The following is an 18,553-nucleotide window of genomic DNA, read 5'->3' on the forward strand; positions in this document are numbered from 1 at the left end:
TTAGTGTAGAGAGAGGCAGGAAACAAGGGCAGAGAGAGAGAGGGGTGACGTGCAGCTAAGGTCCCCCTGCCTGAAATCAAACCGTGGACGCTGTGGTTACATGGTAAACGCTTTAACCATGAGACCACCGGAAGCCCCCGCTACATGCTTACTGAATAGATATGAAAGTACTGTCAGTCTTCTTATTAAACTGTCACCTAGAAGTATAGTAAATTTATCTCCCATATTGCTGAACCATTCCTGTAAAAGGTATCTTAACTAAGACTTTTACTAAGAAGTTTTTATATTTAACAGAAATCCTCCTTCTTCCTCCTCTTACAAACTGAGGACATGGAATTTTACCAGGTTAGGAAGGAACCAACAAAAGAACACAATTGAACTGCATTATGACAAGTGTGTGCTCTGGAGTTTATGGAGACTGACGCATATAAGGAACTAAAAGTCAGGACATCTGTACCACGCCTAAATCTGTCCTATGAGACTTTGAATCTGTCTCTTGCAAGTCCCCCAACCATATGGAAATGCTATACTAAATCACAGGAGATTTAAGTTTGAACTTCCAGTTCCTGTTAACAAAAGTCCCCTCCATTAACTTTCTTTTTCACTTAAAGCTAAGAGGGAAAAAAAAAAAAAAAACCGCTGGCAAGTTGCTGTTGCGGTGACCCTCGGCTTAATACAACAAGGGGCCTGCCTCTACTGGATGATAAGTCTCTTGTGCCCGACACATGCACATAAATCACACTCAGAATCAATGTAGTATCTGAAGGCTTGAGACAATCCCCTGTATCTTTTCTCTAGTCCATCTGTTTGACTTGAAAATGAAAATGCTGCAGGGCTTTGAAACATATGGTATAATCACACACACAAACACAAAAACAAAAAACACACATACACAGATCAACAAAACACGCTTCTGATCACAGACTGCTGGTGTGGACAGACAGCTCTGAGGGGGAAGCTGACTAAGCAGCGACAGCTCTTACACTCAGCCAACCGTCATGTCATGTCTCATGGGCCCAGCGCACCATAACAACAGCCTGCGGGGGTCGATATCCGAACAGCTACTGTAGGTTTTTTTGGAGCCCGGGATTTAAAAACATGCATAGGCTCACAGGGACTGGAGCAAAATCTGGCTGTGATGTGATGTGAGGATGTGTAGTTTTAGCTGTAGACTAGCATGTCATAGAGTGTAGTCAGTGGATGTTCCGGTCATGTTCTCTGTCCTTCTGTTTGTCAGCTGAGCTCAATGAGCCCTTTTTTTTCATTGGGCAGCTTCTCATCCAGCTAGACACATGTTTCATGACAGGAAGTGCCCTTAGTGACCTCTGTTGTAGTGGTTGTCAGGAGGTTTTGTTGCTGCAAACATCAGAATAGCCTACTGTAGGTCACAGACATTGTGTTAGTCATACATAACTTGTGGACATGCCTTATCCTGTTCTATTTTTTTTGACTTCCTTAATACGAGCAGAAGGAACTGGTTTGCGCTGGGTCTTGTGAGATCATAAATTTCTTTCTTGTTCTTTTTACTGTTTCCTACTGTGTTTCAAGGCAACCACAACAGCTCATTAGCTTGATGTAGCATGTTGTCGGTGAGGAAATAAAGAAAAGGGAGGTGAAAATAAGGAGCCCTTATGCCACATTTTGTATTATGTATTTGATATATACTACATGCGCATATTCCTAAAGCTGTAATAAGCCTTCCACCATCCTGCTGTGCTCTGATGAGCTGAGCTCCCTGCTGACTTTGTGGGATTCTCATCCCCGCACTGAGTCTGACAGTGACTGACAGCACGGTTGATGTGATGCTGCTGATCCTCTGATGCGAGCTGTTAACGGGGAAACAGCTGGTAGAACAGTTACGCATAGATGATAAACGTCACCGTATTTGCAAAACTTGATTGGTTGCACAAACAGGAATCAACCTACAATGTTTCACAAGGAAGCTGATGTTAAAATAGTGGGCCCTTTTGCTCCAGCGTAATAATAAAATTTTCACTTGAAACGGAGTGCCTGAAATGTCAGACGGCCTTTGAAATGCACCTGCGTGGTTTTTCAGGCTTTCCTCTAATTGGCTTCTAAATGTCATTTTTCCAAGAGGTTCTGTTGCGTAGCATGGCTGCAGGCTCAGATAACACATCCCTGTTTTATTAGGAAATGGGATTGTGCCCAGCAGGTTTCATCTGGCCTTGGCACAGGTTTAAATAGTCACAACACACTACTGCTACTGCCCTATTTGGAATATAAAGCCATCACAATGAAGGCCTTTGATGAATTGGGGAGTTGGGGGGGGGGTTAGAGGACATGAGCGTGCACATGTGAGAGAAAGTGAGCGTGTGTGTGTTTCAGATTGCTTGTGCTTCAGCTGGATTTACAATCAGCATCTGGTTTGTTAAGGAGGATCATTCAGGAGGTCTGATCTAGACCCCACTCGGACGGCATCAGTGATGCTGGGTCAGGATTACCACCCCACAGGTTTATATGGGTGTAGGCTTAACAAGACTTTACACACTCACACACACACACACACACACACACACACACAAACACACATATACAGGCTCTGGCACCCGGATAGAGCTGATTGTTTCCCAGTGGAATTATTTGGCCTGCTTTGCAGACCTCGCTATCCCTTCCTTTCCATCCTCTTTCCCTCTGTCCTTGTCCTGCCGCAGGGGGACAAAGAGCGGCTTGTTTCTGGCGCTGTGACCTACTTCAACCCAGAAAAGACAGAACCAGACAGGACTGATTAGGGAAAGAGTGAAAAATGTCCTTCAGTCCATCTATCCCTCAGTCTCTCCAGCCATTATATTTTCTGACACTTATTGGTATCTGGGTTATGATAGTAGCAATTTATGCAAAGTAGCTCAAAAATCAAGCATCATTCTTGACTGTGGAAATATCAGTTGGACAAAAACATCTTAACTTAAGGTCCTTTTGATCCTTTTCCTCCCAGATCTTTCAACCACATCTCACAGTCTTAATCAATGGATAAAGAAACCATTACCTGCATAAATCAGCATGTTAGCATTATCACTGTGAGGGTGTTTGGCATGCTGATGCTCACATTTAGCACAAAGTCCAGCTTCACAGAGCTGCTAGTGTGGTTGTTCACTCTTAGTCCTGTTTGTTATCTATAAGAGTTTCATTAATGCCACTCTTGAACTATTGTTCACTGAGATCTTGTAACTATTAACTACATTCTATAAGTTTCTTTTCAGTGCAAACACAACATGCCAGATATTTTATAGATGCAAGTGAAGCATTATTTTTATAAACCATGGGTCTTTAAGCAGAATTTTTTTGATATATATTTTCTTTATATCTACGGAAAAAAGAATTTAATCTTTAAAAAATAAACACATAACAAAATGCAGTTTATGTAGTATTTGAAAAATCTGGACTTTACCTTGGTAATGCACAGCACTTACAAGCGCTGCATTCATTTTTCCTGCCCTCTAGACAGGTGCCCTCAGGAGTATACATGTCATCCTCCATCGTGCCCTCAATTACAGCCTTATTCAGAACGCAGGGTCACATCGCCACGGGACAAATGCTGAGGATTTCCTGTCTGGCAGTAGAGCTGAAGAATGTCTGAATGAATGAATGATAGTTTTACCTTCACATTTCAGTGGAAAACACGAATGAATGACTTGATTGTGTACAGTAATTCAGCAAAATTGTTATGAATTGTACTTTTTGCTAGTGTGTCTAGGCTAGGTCTTAGATGGTATTTACTGTCAAAAGCTCATTACCAGAAGTATGCAATTCAGCAAAACCCTCAAAACAAACATCACCAAACACTGTTCTAACTTCCTTTAATAAATGTTGCACTCTTAGTACGGGTGGAACATTTTTTTTTAAAGCGCTTTCACCACTGTTGTGTGCACAAAAAAATAACCACACAGGCAATGTATAAACCACAGGAAAGCTGTTACAGCCACAAACTACCTCTGTTTTCTTCTGCATGCCTTTCACTGTGGGGAATAAGGATGAGGTGAGAGACATCAAGAGAAGACATTATCTTTTATCTTTGTATCATTTTTGTTACAAATATTTCATCTCCCTTTTTTTCCTCTTCAGACATGTGACATGTTTTTACTCTCCTTTCAAATGAAATGATTCTGTTCAGTAGCTTATTGTCTGCAGCAAGGATTAAAAACTGCACAAATACAACTCACAAGCCATCGTAGTAGAAAACAAAAATAATCAGCAGCATCTGAAAAGCAGGCAGCACAGGAAATGAAAATTCATCTTAATAATCACAAGTTGGCTGGGTGTGATGAAGATGACAATACAAAAATTTATTCTTCAGTCATTCTGGATATGATTTCTAGTATGTTTTGCTGCACAAATTCTGACTTTATGAATCTCCTCCCTACTTTGGGAGTTTGCAAGAAAGACATAAAAATATTAATTAAGAAATGATCTCACATTATCCAGCTTCAGGCATCACAGCTCTAACTATAACAGCTGCGAGGCAGGACCGCTTTTGAAGATGTTGTTAGAGATGTTGGATGCTGGAATAGTTGAAGAAGAAAAAAATCCAAGGGAAATGAAACGTGCGGACTGAAATATGTGCTAAAAAGAACAAAAGCACAATCACCATTGAGTTGGCTTTGTAAGATGAAATGCACTCAAAGATGAGACTGGAGTGAGCAGGTACAGATAATGCTCTTAAGTCGCATGAATTTCATAGATCACTGTCCTACTCTCAGTCTCCATCAGTCCTCTGTACAAGGTAATCTTAGTTTTAAGGTCCTTCTTGGGGATGTATTGACTCAACCTACCGACCTAAACGAGGGTATCTCAGCCTTACTTTGACACCTTGTAGATGGCAGCTTTTTTTCATATTCATTTCTTGAGGTCAAACAGCATGTCATTTCCCCGAAAGCAGACTCATGAGCAGGCTGCAAGAGCGTGACTTTTCGGGTGGAAATGTACAGAGATGAGGTGTCAAGCTATTTCTGCTGTCAGCTTTGTCTTGTGTTCTGGGGTGGCTGTACCTTTGTCTGAAAACTTAATTTAAAATACTATATGATTAGTTTGTTAAAAAGTTAGTTTAGAAAGCATAGGGGAAATTAAATATGAAGTATATGAATACCAAAGTTGCCGTTCAGTGATGCTACACTGTAGTTAAAGCAATACGTATACATTTTGGTATATGTGCTGCTTCACTTTTTTGGTAAGAGTTTGATAAGAGATACTGGTAGGCCTGTTGAACTCAGGACAGGGTCATGCTAGCTGTTTCCCCTGGCTTCCAGTTTGTATGCTAAGCTAGGCTCTGGGTTCAGACTTCACACAGACACAAGGAGTAGTATCAGTCAAACTCTCAGCAGCAAAGCGAATGTGCATATTTCCCTTGTACCAACAACTTTGATCTCTTCTGGGCAGCAAAAAACGTCTGTAAACACAACACTGATATATTATCACCTTTAAATATGATATGGTGAATCTCTTAGCTTACAGCTGCTTATTTACACATCTGGCAGGTATACAGTCATTAGTTAGCAAGAATTAGCATTCATTTAGAGTTGTATATCTGATCAACAAAGAAATGTAAGTTCAGTATTTACTCTGCTTTTAGCTTTGTTTTTGGTCTCTCCACTAACATCTGAGGGGGATGTTTGGCTCTTTAACTGCAAAATGCTTCAGCTTGTCACTAACTTTGTCCGTCTGCTATTTGTTGCTGTGTTGGTGAGTTGATATATCATTGTTTTTTGTTTTTTGTTTTGCTCAAAACAGATGAACTTCATCTGTTTGGGTATGGACAGGAAACATTTGGAGCCAGAGCCATACGATGTGCAACAAAGGTCCCCTGCCAGAATTGAATTAGGAACTTTGTGCTTTTATGTATTCATGTTAATCATCAGGACACCAGGGTGGCCTTGCTTTATGAAGCTGATGCTTTTTCCTGCAGCAGCTGGTTCCTTGTGCACGTCTTACACTACACACAAAGTCGTGTGGCTTTCACTTATTGAAAATTGTCATGCTGTGGCAACATGCGGTTATACCATATTTTAAGTCATAATGATATGCCCATAGTCACAATACCACTTACAGAGACTCTTATTAAGAATCACTTGTTCTGTTTATCAGAGGATTCATTCAGTTTGCATTATTTTGGTTCTTGATGAGCAGACATTGTCTGGGCTCTGAGTCCTGTATTAAGTTTTGGTTTGCATGTGTCTAAACAGACTCGCTGTAATTGTACTGAATCGTACAGATCAGAGGCCAAGCTGCTGTGTAAGCAGTAGTATTCTCTGACTTAATTGCAAGTGTGGGCTGTGGTGCCATTTCCGTTTAACAGCATCTGTAGCAGCACTTTATTGATCTTAAGGAAACTCCAACCAGTCTCGTATTTACTTGGCGTAGTGTATGAGAGTATAGCAAATGTAATACATAGTGCAGGCAAGGGCTGAACAATTAGTTGAATTATTATTGAGGTTGCAATGTGTCCAAGTGCAATATAGAAATTGCAGGAGCTGCAATAAAGGTAAGATGTGTCACAACATACCATTATAAATGAAGCATTGTAGTGCAACAGGGACGCCCTGGCCCACAAATCATAGTCTCCAGACCTAAGGGAACATGCTTGTTTGGTACAGACCCCAGAAAAAATCACATCATTATCATTTTTATGTTTTTCTCAGTGGAAATGAGAGTTCCTACTAAAATTGTGGGACATGTTGCAATCTGCAATGGGATTAAAAATATATATACATTTTTAGCATACAGTTCAGCCCTCATACATAGTACCAGCTGGTTGGGTGGTCTGTAATGTCCTGCTGTTGCTTCGACCGTCATGGCCATCCATCATCTACTGTACATCTACTCCCTCAGGTCGGGGTCGGGCGGGGAGGTATTTATAGTGGACCTAGATGCCTCAGTTCGTCTCTGGTATGCGTAGGCTGCTTGGCTGAGAGGCACCTGTATGCAGTGTTATTTTTCTGCTGTTGTACCTGTGTGTGTGTGTGTGTGTGTGTGTGTGTGTGTGTGTGTGTGTGTATGTGTGTGTTGATTCTTGTGTGATTTAATTTTGCGCTTGTGTGCCTGCTGAAGCGCTCCAAATGAACACAGGCACAGGCCTTCTGCTGTCTAACACAAGCCCAGAGGGGAGTAAAGCATAAGTGCATGTGTGCCCATCCTGTCCTGATCCCCCACCCCCCTTTCAAGTGGAAGCAAAGACAAGGATTTATCATTTCTGTGATGGTCTGTCAGCTTGTGTCACACTGAAAGGCCATCCCTCTCCCCGACAGAACACGAAAGGCTGTCACTTCACATCCGATGTACGCTCACATTTCCCACCAACTGAACTATGAATTGTTCCTTACAACAGGTTATTACATTGAAACACTCTGCCTCACTCAAAACACATCATATACAAAATGTCTTTGTCTAACAGTTGACATTTTTTCATGTTTTCTTTCATCTGCCCTATCTTGCCTTCTGTCCCTCCTTTTCTGCCTTATCTCACAGTCTTGCTCACCTCGCATTTCTCTGTGTCTCTACACTCTTTCTCTCATATTTGGAAGACGAGCTGTGGCATGTCAGGAATTCATATCAGCCGCCCTGCACCTTGCAACACATGAGCTACGCAGGGAAGAAATGAAAGGAATGAGGGAAGGGAGATGCAGGAAAAAAAGGGGGTCAGAGAACACAGGTAAACTTGCTGCACAGACTGAATCCTGCAGGTTTTGCTGTTTGCTTACATCCTGTTAGTTTCACTTTGCTGTGAGCTCATATCTCAGTAAATGCCTTTGCATTTGTGAACCTCTCAGATAAAGCCTGTTCTGTGTACCAACCCTGAGAGAGAGAGAGAGAGAGAGAGACAGAGTGAGAGAGAGAGGGGGGAAAAAAAGCCTACCAGGCTCTCACGCACAACTCAACATCACCCCCTGCAGGTTGTTAAAGGCTGTGTACCGGTGCTTTACATTTCATACAACCCATTCCCTCAAATAAACTGCTACCAGCAGGGCTGAGCAAACAAGAGATGTGTTGAGCAGTACAACAGCATTGATTCACTCTGTGCAGTGGTCAGCACTGATAGGGGCTCAAGCAAGTGTGTGCAGTGTGAAGCAGGCAGAATGTCCTGTCAGGGATAATGGAGGCTTGACTCTGTTGACGTCCAGGACTTAAGTTGATCAAACCCTGTAGAGTAAAAGTAATGCTCCTGGACTGCTTCATCTAATTAAACCCCATTTATATTTTATGTTGCTTTTGACTGTCAAAGGTTGTAATATAAGTGCTGATCCAACATCAGTCCTGGTTCCGGCTGAGAAAATACTTGACTCTTCAAATGGTTTCCTCTCCATCATTTTCCTGCATCACCCCCCCCCCCCCCCTCATTCCTAATTTTCCTGTCTTTTTCATCCCTTTGCCCCTCCAACCCCCCCCCCCCCCCAATCTTCCTCTCTGTCCTTTCCTGTAATGAGCCCCATGCGGAGCAGTGTTCTTGTAATTAAAATGCACACCATTCATCTGGGAGGAAGGGAGTCTCCTTAATCTGCGTCAACCCACATTTTAGCCTCTGAGGATTTGCCTGCCGCGCGCCACGCACACACTCTCTTCCCGGTTTCACTTGCTATCTCTCCCTCTCCTACTCTCCCTCTCGACACTCCCACCGCCATTCCTCATTGTTTGAGCCCAGCTGTGCCCTGCCATGTCACATTTAGTGCTGCGGACACAGGGGCTAACAGAATGCTTTTTTTCCTGTCTTTATTAGCTGCAAATGAGGAGGGCAAACTGTGTTTAATTGATGTAGACAGTTTCCTAGATCTAGGTGTTGACTATTTTAGGTAAGCAGGGGGTAGATCTGTCACCCTCCCACAGCTGCCTGCTTGCACAGGAACTTTGGTCTCTCAGGGTTTTACAAAGCTTTGCTCTTATAAATCATCAAACAGAACTCTTATTCCATATAAAATTACTTTAAGGCAGTTCCCTCTCACAAACTCTTTCCAGAAAAATATAGTAAAATATACTCATACAAGTTGCCTCTCCTTACATAGGATAAGAATGATTGAGGAGGCTCATTTTCAAGACTCGCATGTCTTATGAGTTCCTTATTTTACTGTAGTTCCATTTTTGGTCACTGGGGAACGAGTCTGTGCTTTGCACTAGAGCCTGGGTGTCACGGTATGTTCCTTTGGCAGAGGAGGCTGACACACCTCTGTGTGTTTGTGTAGTTTGCGGATGGGTCAGAGCATGCCGAGCACACAGCGTTTGGTGAGCAAAGGCAACCCTGAAGCTGCAAGGTTCTAAGTTTTATGTTTAGCTTATATCCTCTAAATTATAGGCCTGCGCTCCAACCACTTTTTTGAGGGAAATGAGCTGTTGATTTCGATTAACTGGCTTCATTGTGATACAAGACCTCGTCGTTCATTAAAGCTAGTGCACAGATCTCTTACAAGCCAATGCCAAACAGAGGATTTGTTTCATGTAGCCTGCAGGTTTGGGTTTGAGCAGTAACTCTATTGTGCAGCAGCAGATTTCTTTATAACCAGGGTTAAGGCCAGTTCAGCTCCAGAGCTAAATTGATTAACATCTCTTGTGTAAACCATCTGGACCAGTGTCTGTTGACTGAGGTCTCTCCACCAGCTGCAGTAAAACTTTACTCTGACATCAGCAACAGATATGCACTGATTCCCCCAGATATGCTTACCATGTATTTATGCAGCTTTTCAGTGGCCCTTTTGATGAAATCTAAATTATGTCTTTGGCTAGTTCTCATTGCGATGCAGAATGCTAGATTAATGTCTGGACTTGTGTGATCTTGTTTGATGTCAGTCTAAGAAGTTTGCACTTCTAACAAAAATGTTCATCCGTATCACTCCCTCTCTCTACTTCTATCGTGGGAAATGTTGTCAAGAAGAAGTTGTCTTAACCTCTAACAGGAAAAGCTCTTAGAATAAATTCACAGTCTTGCTCACTTCCTCTTCCTCTGAACATAAAGAAGAGCTCAGACACTGCAGTGTTGGGTGCACCTGTCAGTATGTCGGCCCAGCTGTTGGTATGAAATATCTTTGGATGGTAGGTTTTAGTATAAAGACTGATAATTGTGTTGTTTCTGTCTCTTTATATCTATGGGTGTGTTTTCTGCTACTACCAAGTAAACAATGAGGATACAGACACATTCACAGATCTGCCTGCCGTAGTGTAAACACTGGGCTGTGCTGTCTCCATAATGAAACTCTGTGGAATGTGCTGGGGCTTCTGTGTCCAGAGAGCAGTCTCTCTGCTGTGAAACCCAGTCAACTGGCATGTTAGCCATGATAATCATGCTCACCATGCGAATGTGAGGTCGGTCCAAGTGGATCTGGTATTGATCTGGCTCTACTTCTGCCGTGTCTCCTCTCTGTCTGGGGAAACATTACAGTCCAAGTTAGCACTGTACTGATGATACTGCCATGTACCCAACAGCAATGTTCAGCTTAAATTGTACAAATATGTAAAGTCACCTGATGAACTCTTGGAGTGCTGTGTTTGGAGTGTTGACGTTGTAAAAGAGATCATATTTTAATAGTCTGATCCTCGTTGTGCTTAAAGACTAAGATTAACTTAACACTGAACATGAAGATGTGTTAAAAGTGAGCATGAGTCATGAGTAACCTAAGCAGAGTTTGCGCTGACAGTGTGAAGGAGGGGCTGATTATACCTTTATATACCTTTGTGATACCACTCCCTTAGTTGGGCATGCCTCTGTTGATAAGAGCTCTGCTTGCTCTCAACTTTCCTCATTTCACAACAGTGTGTACTCCTTCTGCTGTAACGTGCTCTGCTTGCCAAAGTTGGACAGCTCCGTCCTCAGAGACTGTTTTCAGTGGGTCGTCGTTTGCGTGAGTAGTGTCTCCTAACTTGAGCTTTCAGAAAGCTAGGTCAGAACCTGGTATAGCAATGGGGGGATTTAGGGGTGGGGGTGAGGGGGTGAACCTAACCCCCTGCCTTTAATTTTAACCCCTCCATCCCCTCTCTACCCTCACCCCTCTCCTCTGCACTCAGTAGCACCCAATTTTTCAGCCCTCCTCCTGATCTCTTGTTCTCTTATGCAGATGGTAGAGTTAAGAAAGGCAGTTCCTGCCTGGCAGACAGTCTGTTTGGGTTGCCCTCTTCCTCCTCCACTACTACTTCTTTCCTCTCTCTGTTATCTCCTCTTCATTTCCTTGGGTGTAACTGCTTGTCTTTTTCAAAGGTACGTCTCATCTCCATCTTAACTTTAGCTGTGGTTTTGCCTTTCTTGACCCTTGTTTTATTTTAGGGCGAGGGTTGAGTGCAGTGGTTAATGTTGAACACACAATTTAAGCAATATTATGGTATTATACTATAGTTGCTTGTAGAATATTACAGTCAAATGCAGTTTGAATGATCTTCAATGGGCTTTTCAGCCATAAGGAATAATGATTGATGATGCAGCACTGGACATTTGCTCTATCTAACTATGGCTTAGATTTTCGCAGTGTCCTAAATAGCCTGTAATATGTTTGTATTGTGGTAAATGCACAGTTATGTATAAATAGTACTTACACACAAATCCTGTATTAATACAAGACATTTCTCATTAGATCATGTTTGTTATTAAATTTAGAGTTTTATTTTTTAGGACTTGTGAAATTCTCAGAGAGAAACTAAACCCCACTGTGGTGAGTGAGTGCCCTAAAATAAGCCCAAGTATTCAGTAATACAGTCTGTGCTCTTCATTAAATCCCCTTTAATGTTATGTTTCCGTCTACCTACTGGTTAGGACTGCTAAATTAGTACCTGTTTTCTTAGACTGTGTTGTTCTCCAAATACCAAATAGCCCCTTCACGAAGAGGTGGTAGCTGTCCGTGTGCAAACGGTACGTGGTGTATGGCTGGTTGCAGACTTGACAGCTCTTGGGTTCGACTCTTGGGTTTAAGACATGTAAAGACTGCATGCAGACGAGGGTCAATGAGTAACCGAAGGAGTGGCCATGACAGTCTGCGTGATTCACTTTTTACAACTCCACCTCTACTGATGTCAGTGCACATGGGGTTTTGACCGATTGCAAAAGACGCTGTAATTATTTGGCCCTGCGTGTGCAAACCCAGCTGGTGATGGGTTGTTAGAAGTTTTGTGCTCAGTACTAGACACACAATAAGAAATCTTAATTTTTGAGTGGGAAAATATGGTGTTAATGTTGATGTTGAAACTAGTTTTTAATATTGTACATTTTCTGAAATTGTATCAAATAACCAGATGGAAATCTCTGTTTAAAGCTAATTCAGTGAGTGGAATGTGAAAACTCAGTTTCTTCTTGTAAATCTGAAATCACTAATGTGCACTCCAGCCATTAATTTGCAGTTTTATTCACAATGACCTTATTCAGTGAGAGATGTTAAAATGATAGCCACCTCAGTAGAAGTGCTATATCCAAATCTATCATTTTTTTCTGTTTGTTTTACAGTATATATCATCATGTTGCCCTTCCCTGACTGTGAGTGTAATAATCTTCAGACCTGTGATGATAAATCTTGTCTTTTGGCAGATGCTTTGTTGGCGGACCTTGAGTCCACAACATCCCACATTTCCAAGTGCCCACTCTTCCTGTCTGACGATACTGCCTATTCCATCCCTGTTGGGGGTCAGACCCAGCAAGACATCTGCTCTCCACCTCAAGTCCCACCCACTCCCTTCGAGCAAACCCTCAATGGATTAGATGAAACAGAGGTGAATGAGACATTTACTATATATATATGTGTGTGTGTGTGTGTGTGTGTGTGTGTGTGTGTGTGTGTGTGTGTGTGTGTGTCCTGGGCACGATATATGAATGATCATTTCCTTGAAAAGGGTTTCATTCACTCATAAATAAAGGTTTATGTGTCTGCTCAGTCCTTCAGTTCAGCTCAGAGAAGTCCTTGGTCTAGAGATAGCAGCAGTCCGACCCAGCCCGCTGGTGAAGAGGACCACGTATACAGGTAGGGCTCACAATCATTTGTACCCCTAAAAGAGTGAACTCTGGTAAAATGGATAACTTCATTTGGTACCAACCTGTGCCACATTTTGACAGTTACAGGGAGTACATTAACTGTGAGGAAATTGTGTTTCTATTTAATTTCAGCAGATGCAAAAATGAAAGATTAGACTAGACATCCCTGTTTTGGTTTATACTTTGATCTAATTAGGTTAGCGGAAACACTGACAAAATTATACTCCTTTTAAGATATAGCAACATTCTCAGTCCATAACTCTTTTGATGATAAGTATCAGTTCTTCTTTCTACTCTGTGCAGTTTCCCTAATAAGCAGAAGAGTAGTGACTCATCCACTGTTGCCATGAACTCATCTCTGGGCAGCAACCTGTCTGAGCTGGACCGCCTGCTGTTGGAGCTCAACGCTGTCCAGCAAAGCACCCCTGCCTTCCCCACAGAAGGTACACACACAGTTTAATTTACAGTTCATGTTTGGACATCTCTATTTATGTGGTGCTGCACAGGGATGTTCTCTCCTCTTTGTACACTGTGTTTTGTTGTTTTTTTTTGTAATAACCTATGCATGTAGATGTGTGTGGGAGATTCATTTAGCTTCTTTATTTATGTGACAGAAGAAGCAGCTCCACCACTGCCTGCCAGTAGTATCATCCACCATATCCACGAGAATGGAGTCTCTACGGCTGGCAAGGCCGCACCACCTGTAATGGAGAAGCCCAAGCGCAGTGCAACAGCTCGGGGAATAGAGGATGTACGACCAAGTGTGGAGAGCCTTCTAGATGAGCTGGAAAGTTCTGTGCCCTCACCTATGTAAGAGACAAATTGTTATAGCAGGAAAATAAATTATGCCAGCACATTATGTTGTTTTGATTACCACTCAAATATATTTTGCTTTAGGGGTTTTCATATTTTTGGTTTCATGCTAAATTTTAATTGGCTGTGTCTTATTCTTCTCCTCAAGTCCCACGCCTTTGGTGGTGTCAGATGAACAAACAGATGGACAAGAGGAAACACCAGCACAGCAGCAAGCCAGAATGTCTGCCTCCTCTGCCACAAGAGAGCTGGATGAGCTCATGGCCTCTCTGTCTGACTTCAAAGTACAAAGCAATGTGAGTGCAGTTCACAAGTGGGTAGAAGTTTGTGTGTCTGCAGTTTGGACACGTGATTGAGGATGTTTATTTTTGGCATTGTGTGTCTGTTTAGGACTGTGCTGCAAGTGTTCAGGAGTTTGTACTACTATTTAATCGCAGAAACAGATTGGATCAGACAAATTTTATGTGTTTTTGCTATGTTGTAACTGGTTGCTCCTGGTAGTGTACCACGACAGAAAAGGTAGTTTTCTTGGAACAGATATTTTGCTGTTTTATTGTTTCACGTCATATCTTCATCAACAACTTCCACAGATTTTACTTACCAATCTAAACCTTTGCAATGTTGCAATGGCATGCTTCCTTTGGATGATTGCTAAATTTGTTACAACCTTTCAGTAATAGAGGAAGTTGTGGGGTTTACACAGCAAAAGCAGCATCTGTATAACAAAAAATGCAATTAAATCCTATTTCCTTTTAAACCCCATTAACACAAAGCAATAACTGTTATCTTTGTATTTGTTACAGAAGTCAGTTTTGTTGACATTGTGTCAAAAAAAAGCATTGATTCATCAACACCCTAGTAATATTAAGAGATTTCAGGTGATTGTGTTTGATTCCTGCATGTCTGAGGGGAAACAGCCAAGACTTAATTTGTTGTTTTTTTAATTTTATATAATTTTTTTAGCAGTTTAGAATCAATTACTTTTGAGATAAGACAATCGCAAAGGCTCTGCCCCTGCTGGGTTTTGTGTGTGAGAGACTTTATTCCCTTCATTCTCAGTCTATTTTTCCTGATCTTTTTCTCTTTTCTCTACCACTGTGTATGTCTTGTCTTGTGTATGTACATTACACCATTGCACTCGATTCAGTCTGGTTCTCAGTTGTCTGTAAATCAGGAGCCAGTGGACACCTCACTGGTTGCTGGTACACCAGTTGTCCAAGCAGTACCCACCCCATCTATAAATCCTCATGCTGGATCAATGGATACTCTTCTGCTTTCTAGTTACACTACTCCCTCTTCTACCCCTCTTCCACTAGAACTCCATATAGATGAAGATGGTAGTTCAGCCCACACAGCTTCAGCTGGTTCCACTGTAGTAACTGCATCATCCAAGTACTCCCATATTCAACAGAAAGATGATGGTGTCAGTGTCATTTCTGTGAGCTCTCATGTGGAGAGCCTCAGTGTCTCCAGTACCCAAAAGCCTCTTAGTCAACTTGAAGCCCACAACTCTACACAGATGTCAACTACTAAAGCTGTTGCTAGTAAAGTCCCTAGTCCAGTGGTCATTTCCAAGAGCCCTAGTCCTGTTGCTGTGTCTAAAAACCCCAGTCCCATTCCTAAAGCCAAGAGTCCTTGTCCGCCTGATCTTAAATGCTCCAATCTAAGTCAGTCTTACAAGAGCCCAAGTCCAATTCCCAGTAGCCATAGTCCAGAAGAAGCTGCAAAGGATCAAGGTCCAGTTACATTGCCAACAACTCCTGGGGCAGTGCCAAAGACTGCAAGTCCAGTCACAGTTCCAAGACTTTCAAGTCCAGTACCAAAAAGTGCGAGTCCTGTGACAGTCCCTAATATCTCTAGTCCCATAACCATCTCAAAGAGGGCTAGTCCTGAAACCGTTCCCAAGAGTGTGAGCCCAGTGTCAGTCCCAAGACTTTCAAGTCCTGTGACAATCCCTAATGTCTCTAGTTCACCAACTGTACCCAAGAGTTCTAGTCCTGACACAATCCCAAAGAATACTTGCCCAATAATACTGCCAAGACTTTCTAGTCCAGTAACAGTTCCAAGGAGTGAAACTCCTAAGAGTCCTGCTCCAGTCATTAGAAAAACATACACAGTTCCAGGCACCAGCAGTCCCAGAGCTTCACCAGTTTCACCTGTGGTTGCACCATCAAATAGTTTATCTCCCCCACCCACAGAAAAGCAGGCAGCTGAAACACTGGATTTAACATGGCCATGCCGGGAGCCTTTACTGGATGATGCTTTAGACAAACTCTTAGCCCCTGACTACCCGCAGTTGAGTGAGAACCAACCACTTGCTTCCGTTATGCCTGGAGATGAAGACAGATGTTGGGAGGAGGAAGACGGAATTTACCCTGATCTGAGCCGAGAGGGAACCCTAACACCCATGACTGAGTCCAGCTGGATGGATGAGTGTTTCACGCCCTCTACCTGCCCCGGGACACCAGATGCAGCGCTGGACCTGCCCATACAGCAGCCCTCTGCTGTAGAGCGGCTATCTGCTTCTGGCCAAGTAGGAGGCTCAGCTTGACTCTTCCAAAATAAGTTGCTGGCATAAAGCTAGAGAGGCCATGTTGTCTTTCTCTTATCTGACCATGTGGCCCTAAGACATTAAATACCTCTGACAGTAACAACAGGATTGCTGTGTCAGAAGATTGTTCAAGCAGAGTGTATCTCTAGTTGCTGGAAAAATCTTATTTTGGGAGAGCAGCTCCTAGAAATACTCCAGGAGCTATGCAATAGTACAAAAGTGTCTTGATGAAGATAAATTCCTCCATCTCTGTGGTGTGATGCATGTGGTGTCATTGCACAGCAATTACAAAATGGCTTGAGGGAGAAGTCTTCCTGTAGAGACTATTTGTGGCTCATGTTGAAATCTTTGCTGAAAGGATGTCTGCACACGCCCCTACTTGCTTCAGTCGACATTGCTATGTTAGTCACTGGGCCTGACTTGTCACGTTTACATGACCAACGAATGATGAAAAGCTGTGTTTTTAATCCATGACTGTGTGAATACAATAAGATGACATCAAGACCTTCTACAGTAGGGCAGATGTTTGTGTTTTTTGCTCATGCATACTGTATATGCTCTAAGAACACGCACGTGCAATGTAAAAACATACAGGATCTTTGCTTCTTTGATCCTTGGCCTTGGATCCTTGCTTTGGCATGTGCAGACTTTTGTGAAAGCATTTGTGGTAGACCTGTGTTGTCCTGACATCAGCTATCCAGCATGCCATGATATACAGTCCTGAATAGTCTTGATGGTAGAGAATGGACTTGAATGGAAGCCTGTGCTTAGCTTTGGCAAACCTGTAAGTGCCTGACAAAAACTGCCACTTGACTGAGACACCCTGCCCTGTCTGTGCTCATAACCCATCGACTTGGACTTTTCTGGTGAATGGCGCAACCGCAGCTTCCCATGCCTCCTTATCATCTATTCTCCAGCTCAAGTCAGTTATCCGCCGCACCAAAGAGACCCCCAACGTGCATCCAATGTACAGGGAGGGCCTTTTGCGACGTAAGATGGGACCTATCATCGTGAATAAAAGCAACTCACAGGACCGGCTCATTGAGGAGCTACAGGGGAAACTGGGGATAGGGCGAGTGGAGCGCCGGCGCAAACAACAGCCAGACGATTGGCTGACGGAGGGAGTCATCGTCATGTCCAACCCACAGCGAACACGTGAAGAAGGGTCCCAGCCATCTGTGGATAAGGTAGAAGTTAGAGGCACACAGTAGGAGTAGTCAGTGCTATTCCTGGACCACGTTAAACCAAGACTTGGAAATTATATATCCCTTTTAATGTTTTTTTTTTATATTTTTGGCCTGTCTTCAAGGAATTAACTTGCAAATATTACATTTATAATGTTTTATCACATTGAGTTCATTGTGCCAATTTTGTTTTGTCACCATTTCCTTTTCTCCATCCTGACCCTGTTTTTGTATCTTATCTGGTTGCTGTCCTTTCTTTGCTTTTTCCTTTTTCCTTCTTTCTGCCAGATCATCATCCCTCCTGAATCACCTGCCCCACCGAGAAAAGTCCTGCCCCCTCCACAATCTCCCCCAGCACCCAAAAAGCCACCTCCAGTTAAACAGACTCCTCCACCGCTACCCCCACCCCCTCCAACCCCTCCGCCTCCTCGAGAACCCACCCCCCCACCCCCCAAAGAGCCAACCCCTCCCCCCAGGGAGCCCACGCCTCCCCCTGTCCAGCCCCCTCCATCACCCAGCCCCCCTCCCAAGCCCGTGACACCGCCTCCGCCTCCGAAGGTCTATGTATCAGTGGGGTGTCAGACCGAGTACGACCCCATCTTCCCACCAATGCAGGCACGGATCACCTTTCCACATCTATCCTTTTCCTTCTCCCTGACCTCATTCTCTCTTTCCACTTTCTCTCACACTTACTGTTTGACTCTCTTGTCTGGTTTGTGCTGTGACTTTGAGACATTTTACTTGAGCGTCCACTGACCCTGCCACTTGCCCCTCGGTTTTAGTGTGAACGCAGGCTATATCTGGTCACTGGCTCTGTTTTTGAACCCTGGCTGTCAATTCATACCAAGTTGCAATAGGTAGCCTCTTTTAAAGCTTTGTCTGGAATCCAGTCAGTCCAGGTTATGAGGGGTGCTGACATCCAGGCTAGCGAGACTGAGCCTCCTTTTCTAATTCTGACATCTGATGGCGCCAAGGGCTGTGTGTTCAGAGCGGGGTGGGGAGTTTAAGAGCTTAGAAGCAAAGCCAAGCGTAACCCCCCCAATGTTCCCGTTACACTAACTGTCC

At 43.1% G+C, this 18,553-nt stretch overlaps 1 protein-coding gene across 5 annotated transcripts in view; it reads left to right on the plus strand.

Moving 5' to 3' along the window:
* LOC108899679 (paxillin) overlaps positions 1–18,553 on the plus strand; it is a 28,945-nt gene that overhangs the window by 3,985 nt on the left and 6,407 nt on the right. The window contains exons 1-10 of one of the 5 annotated variants that reach the window (XM_051074613.1): positions 10,684–10,832; positions 11,046–11,185; positions 12,500–12,681; positions 12,844–12,929; positions 13,244–13,383; positions 13,555–13,750; positions 13,902–14,049; positions 14,901–16,286; positions 17,222–17,491; positions 17,777–18,103. In XM_051074613.1, the coding sequence (XP_050930570.1) occupies positions 13,287–13,383; positions 13,555–13,750; positions 13,902–14,049; positions 14,901–16,286; positions 17,222–17,491; positions 17,777–18,103 (2,424 nt within the window). In that variant the 5' untranslated portion in view covers positions 10,684–10,832; positions 11,046–11,185; positions 12,500–12,681; positions 12,844–12,929; positions 13,244–13,286. Of the gene's footprint in view, positions 1–9,920; positions 10,027–10,674; positions 10,833–11,045; positions 11,186–12,499; positions 12,682–12,843; positions 12,930–13,243; positions 13,384–13,554; positions 13,751–13,901; positions 14,050–14,900; positions 16,287–17,221; positions 17,492–17,776; positions 18,104–18,553 lie in introns of those variants that run through there. The other 4 variants (XM_051074614.1, XM_018700274.2, XM_018700272.2 and 1 more) reach the window with 4 other exon arrangements.

This window comes from Lates calcarifer, linkage group LG12 (genome assembly GCF_001640805.2).
Source record: "Lates calcarifer isolate ASB-BC8 linkage group LG12, TLL_Latcal_v3, whole genome shotgun sequence".
In the NCBI taxonomy this organism is placed as follows: Eukaryota; Metazoa; Chordata; class Actinopteri; family Centropomidae; genus Lates; species Lates calcarifer.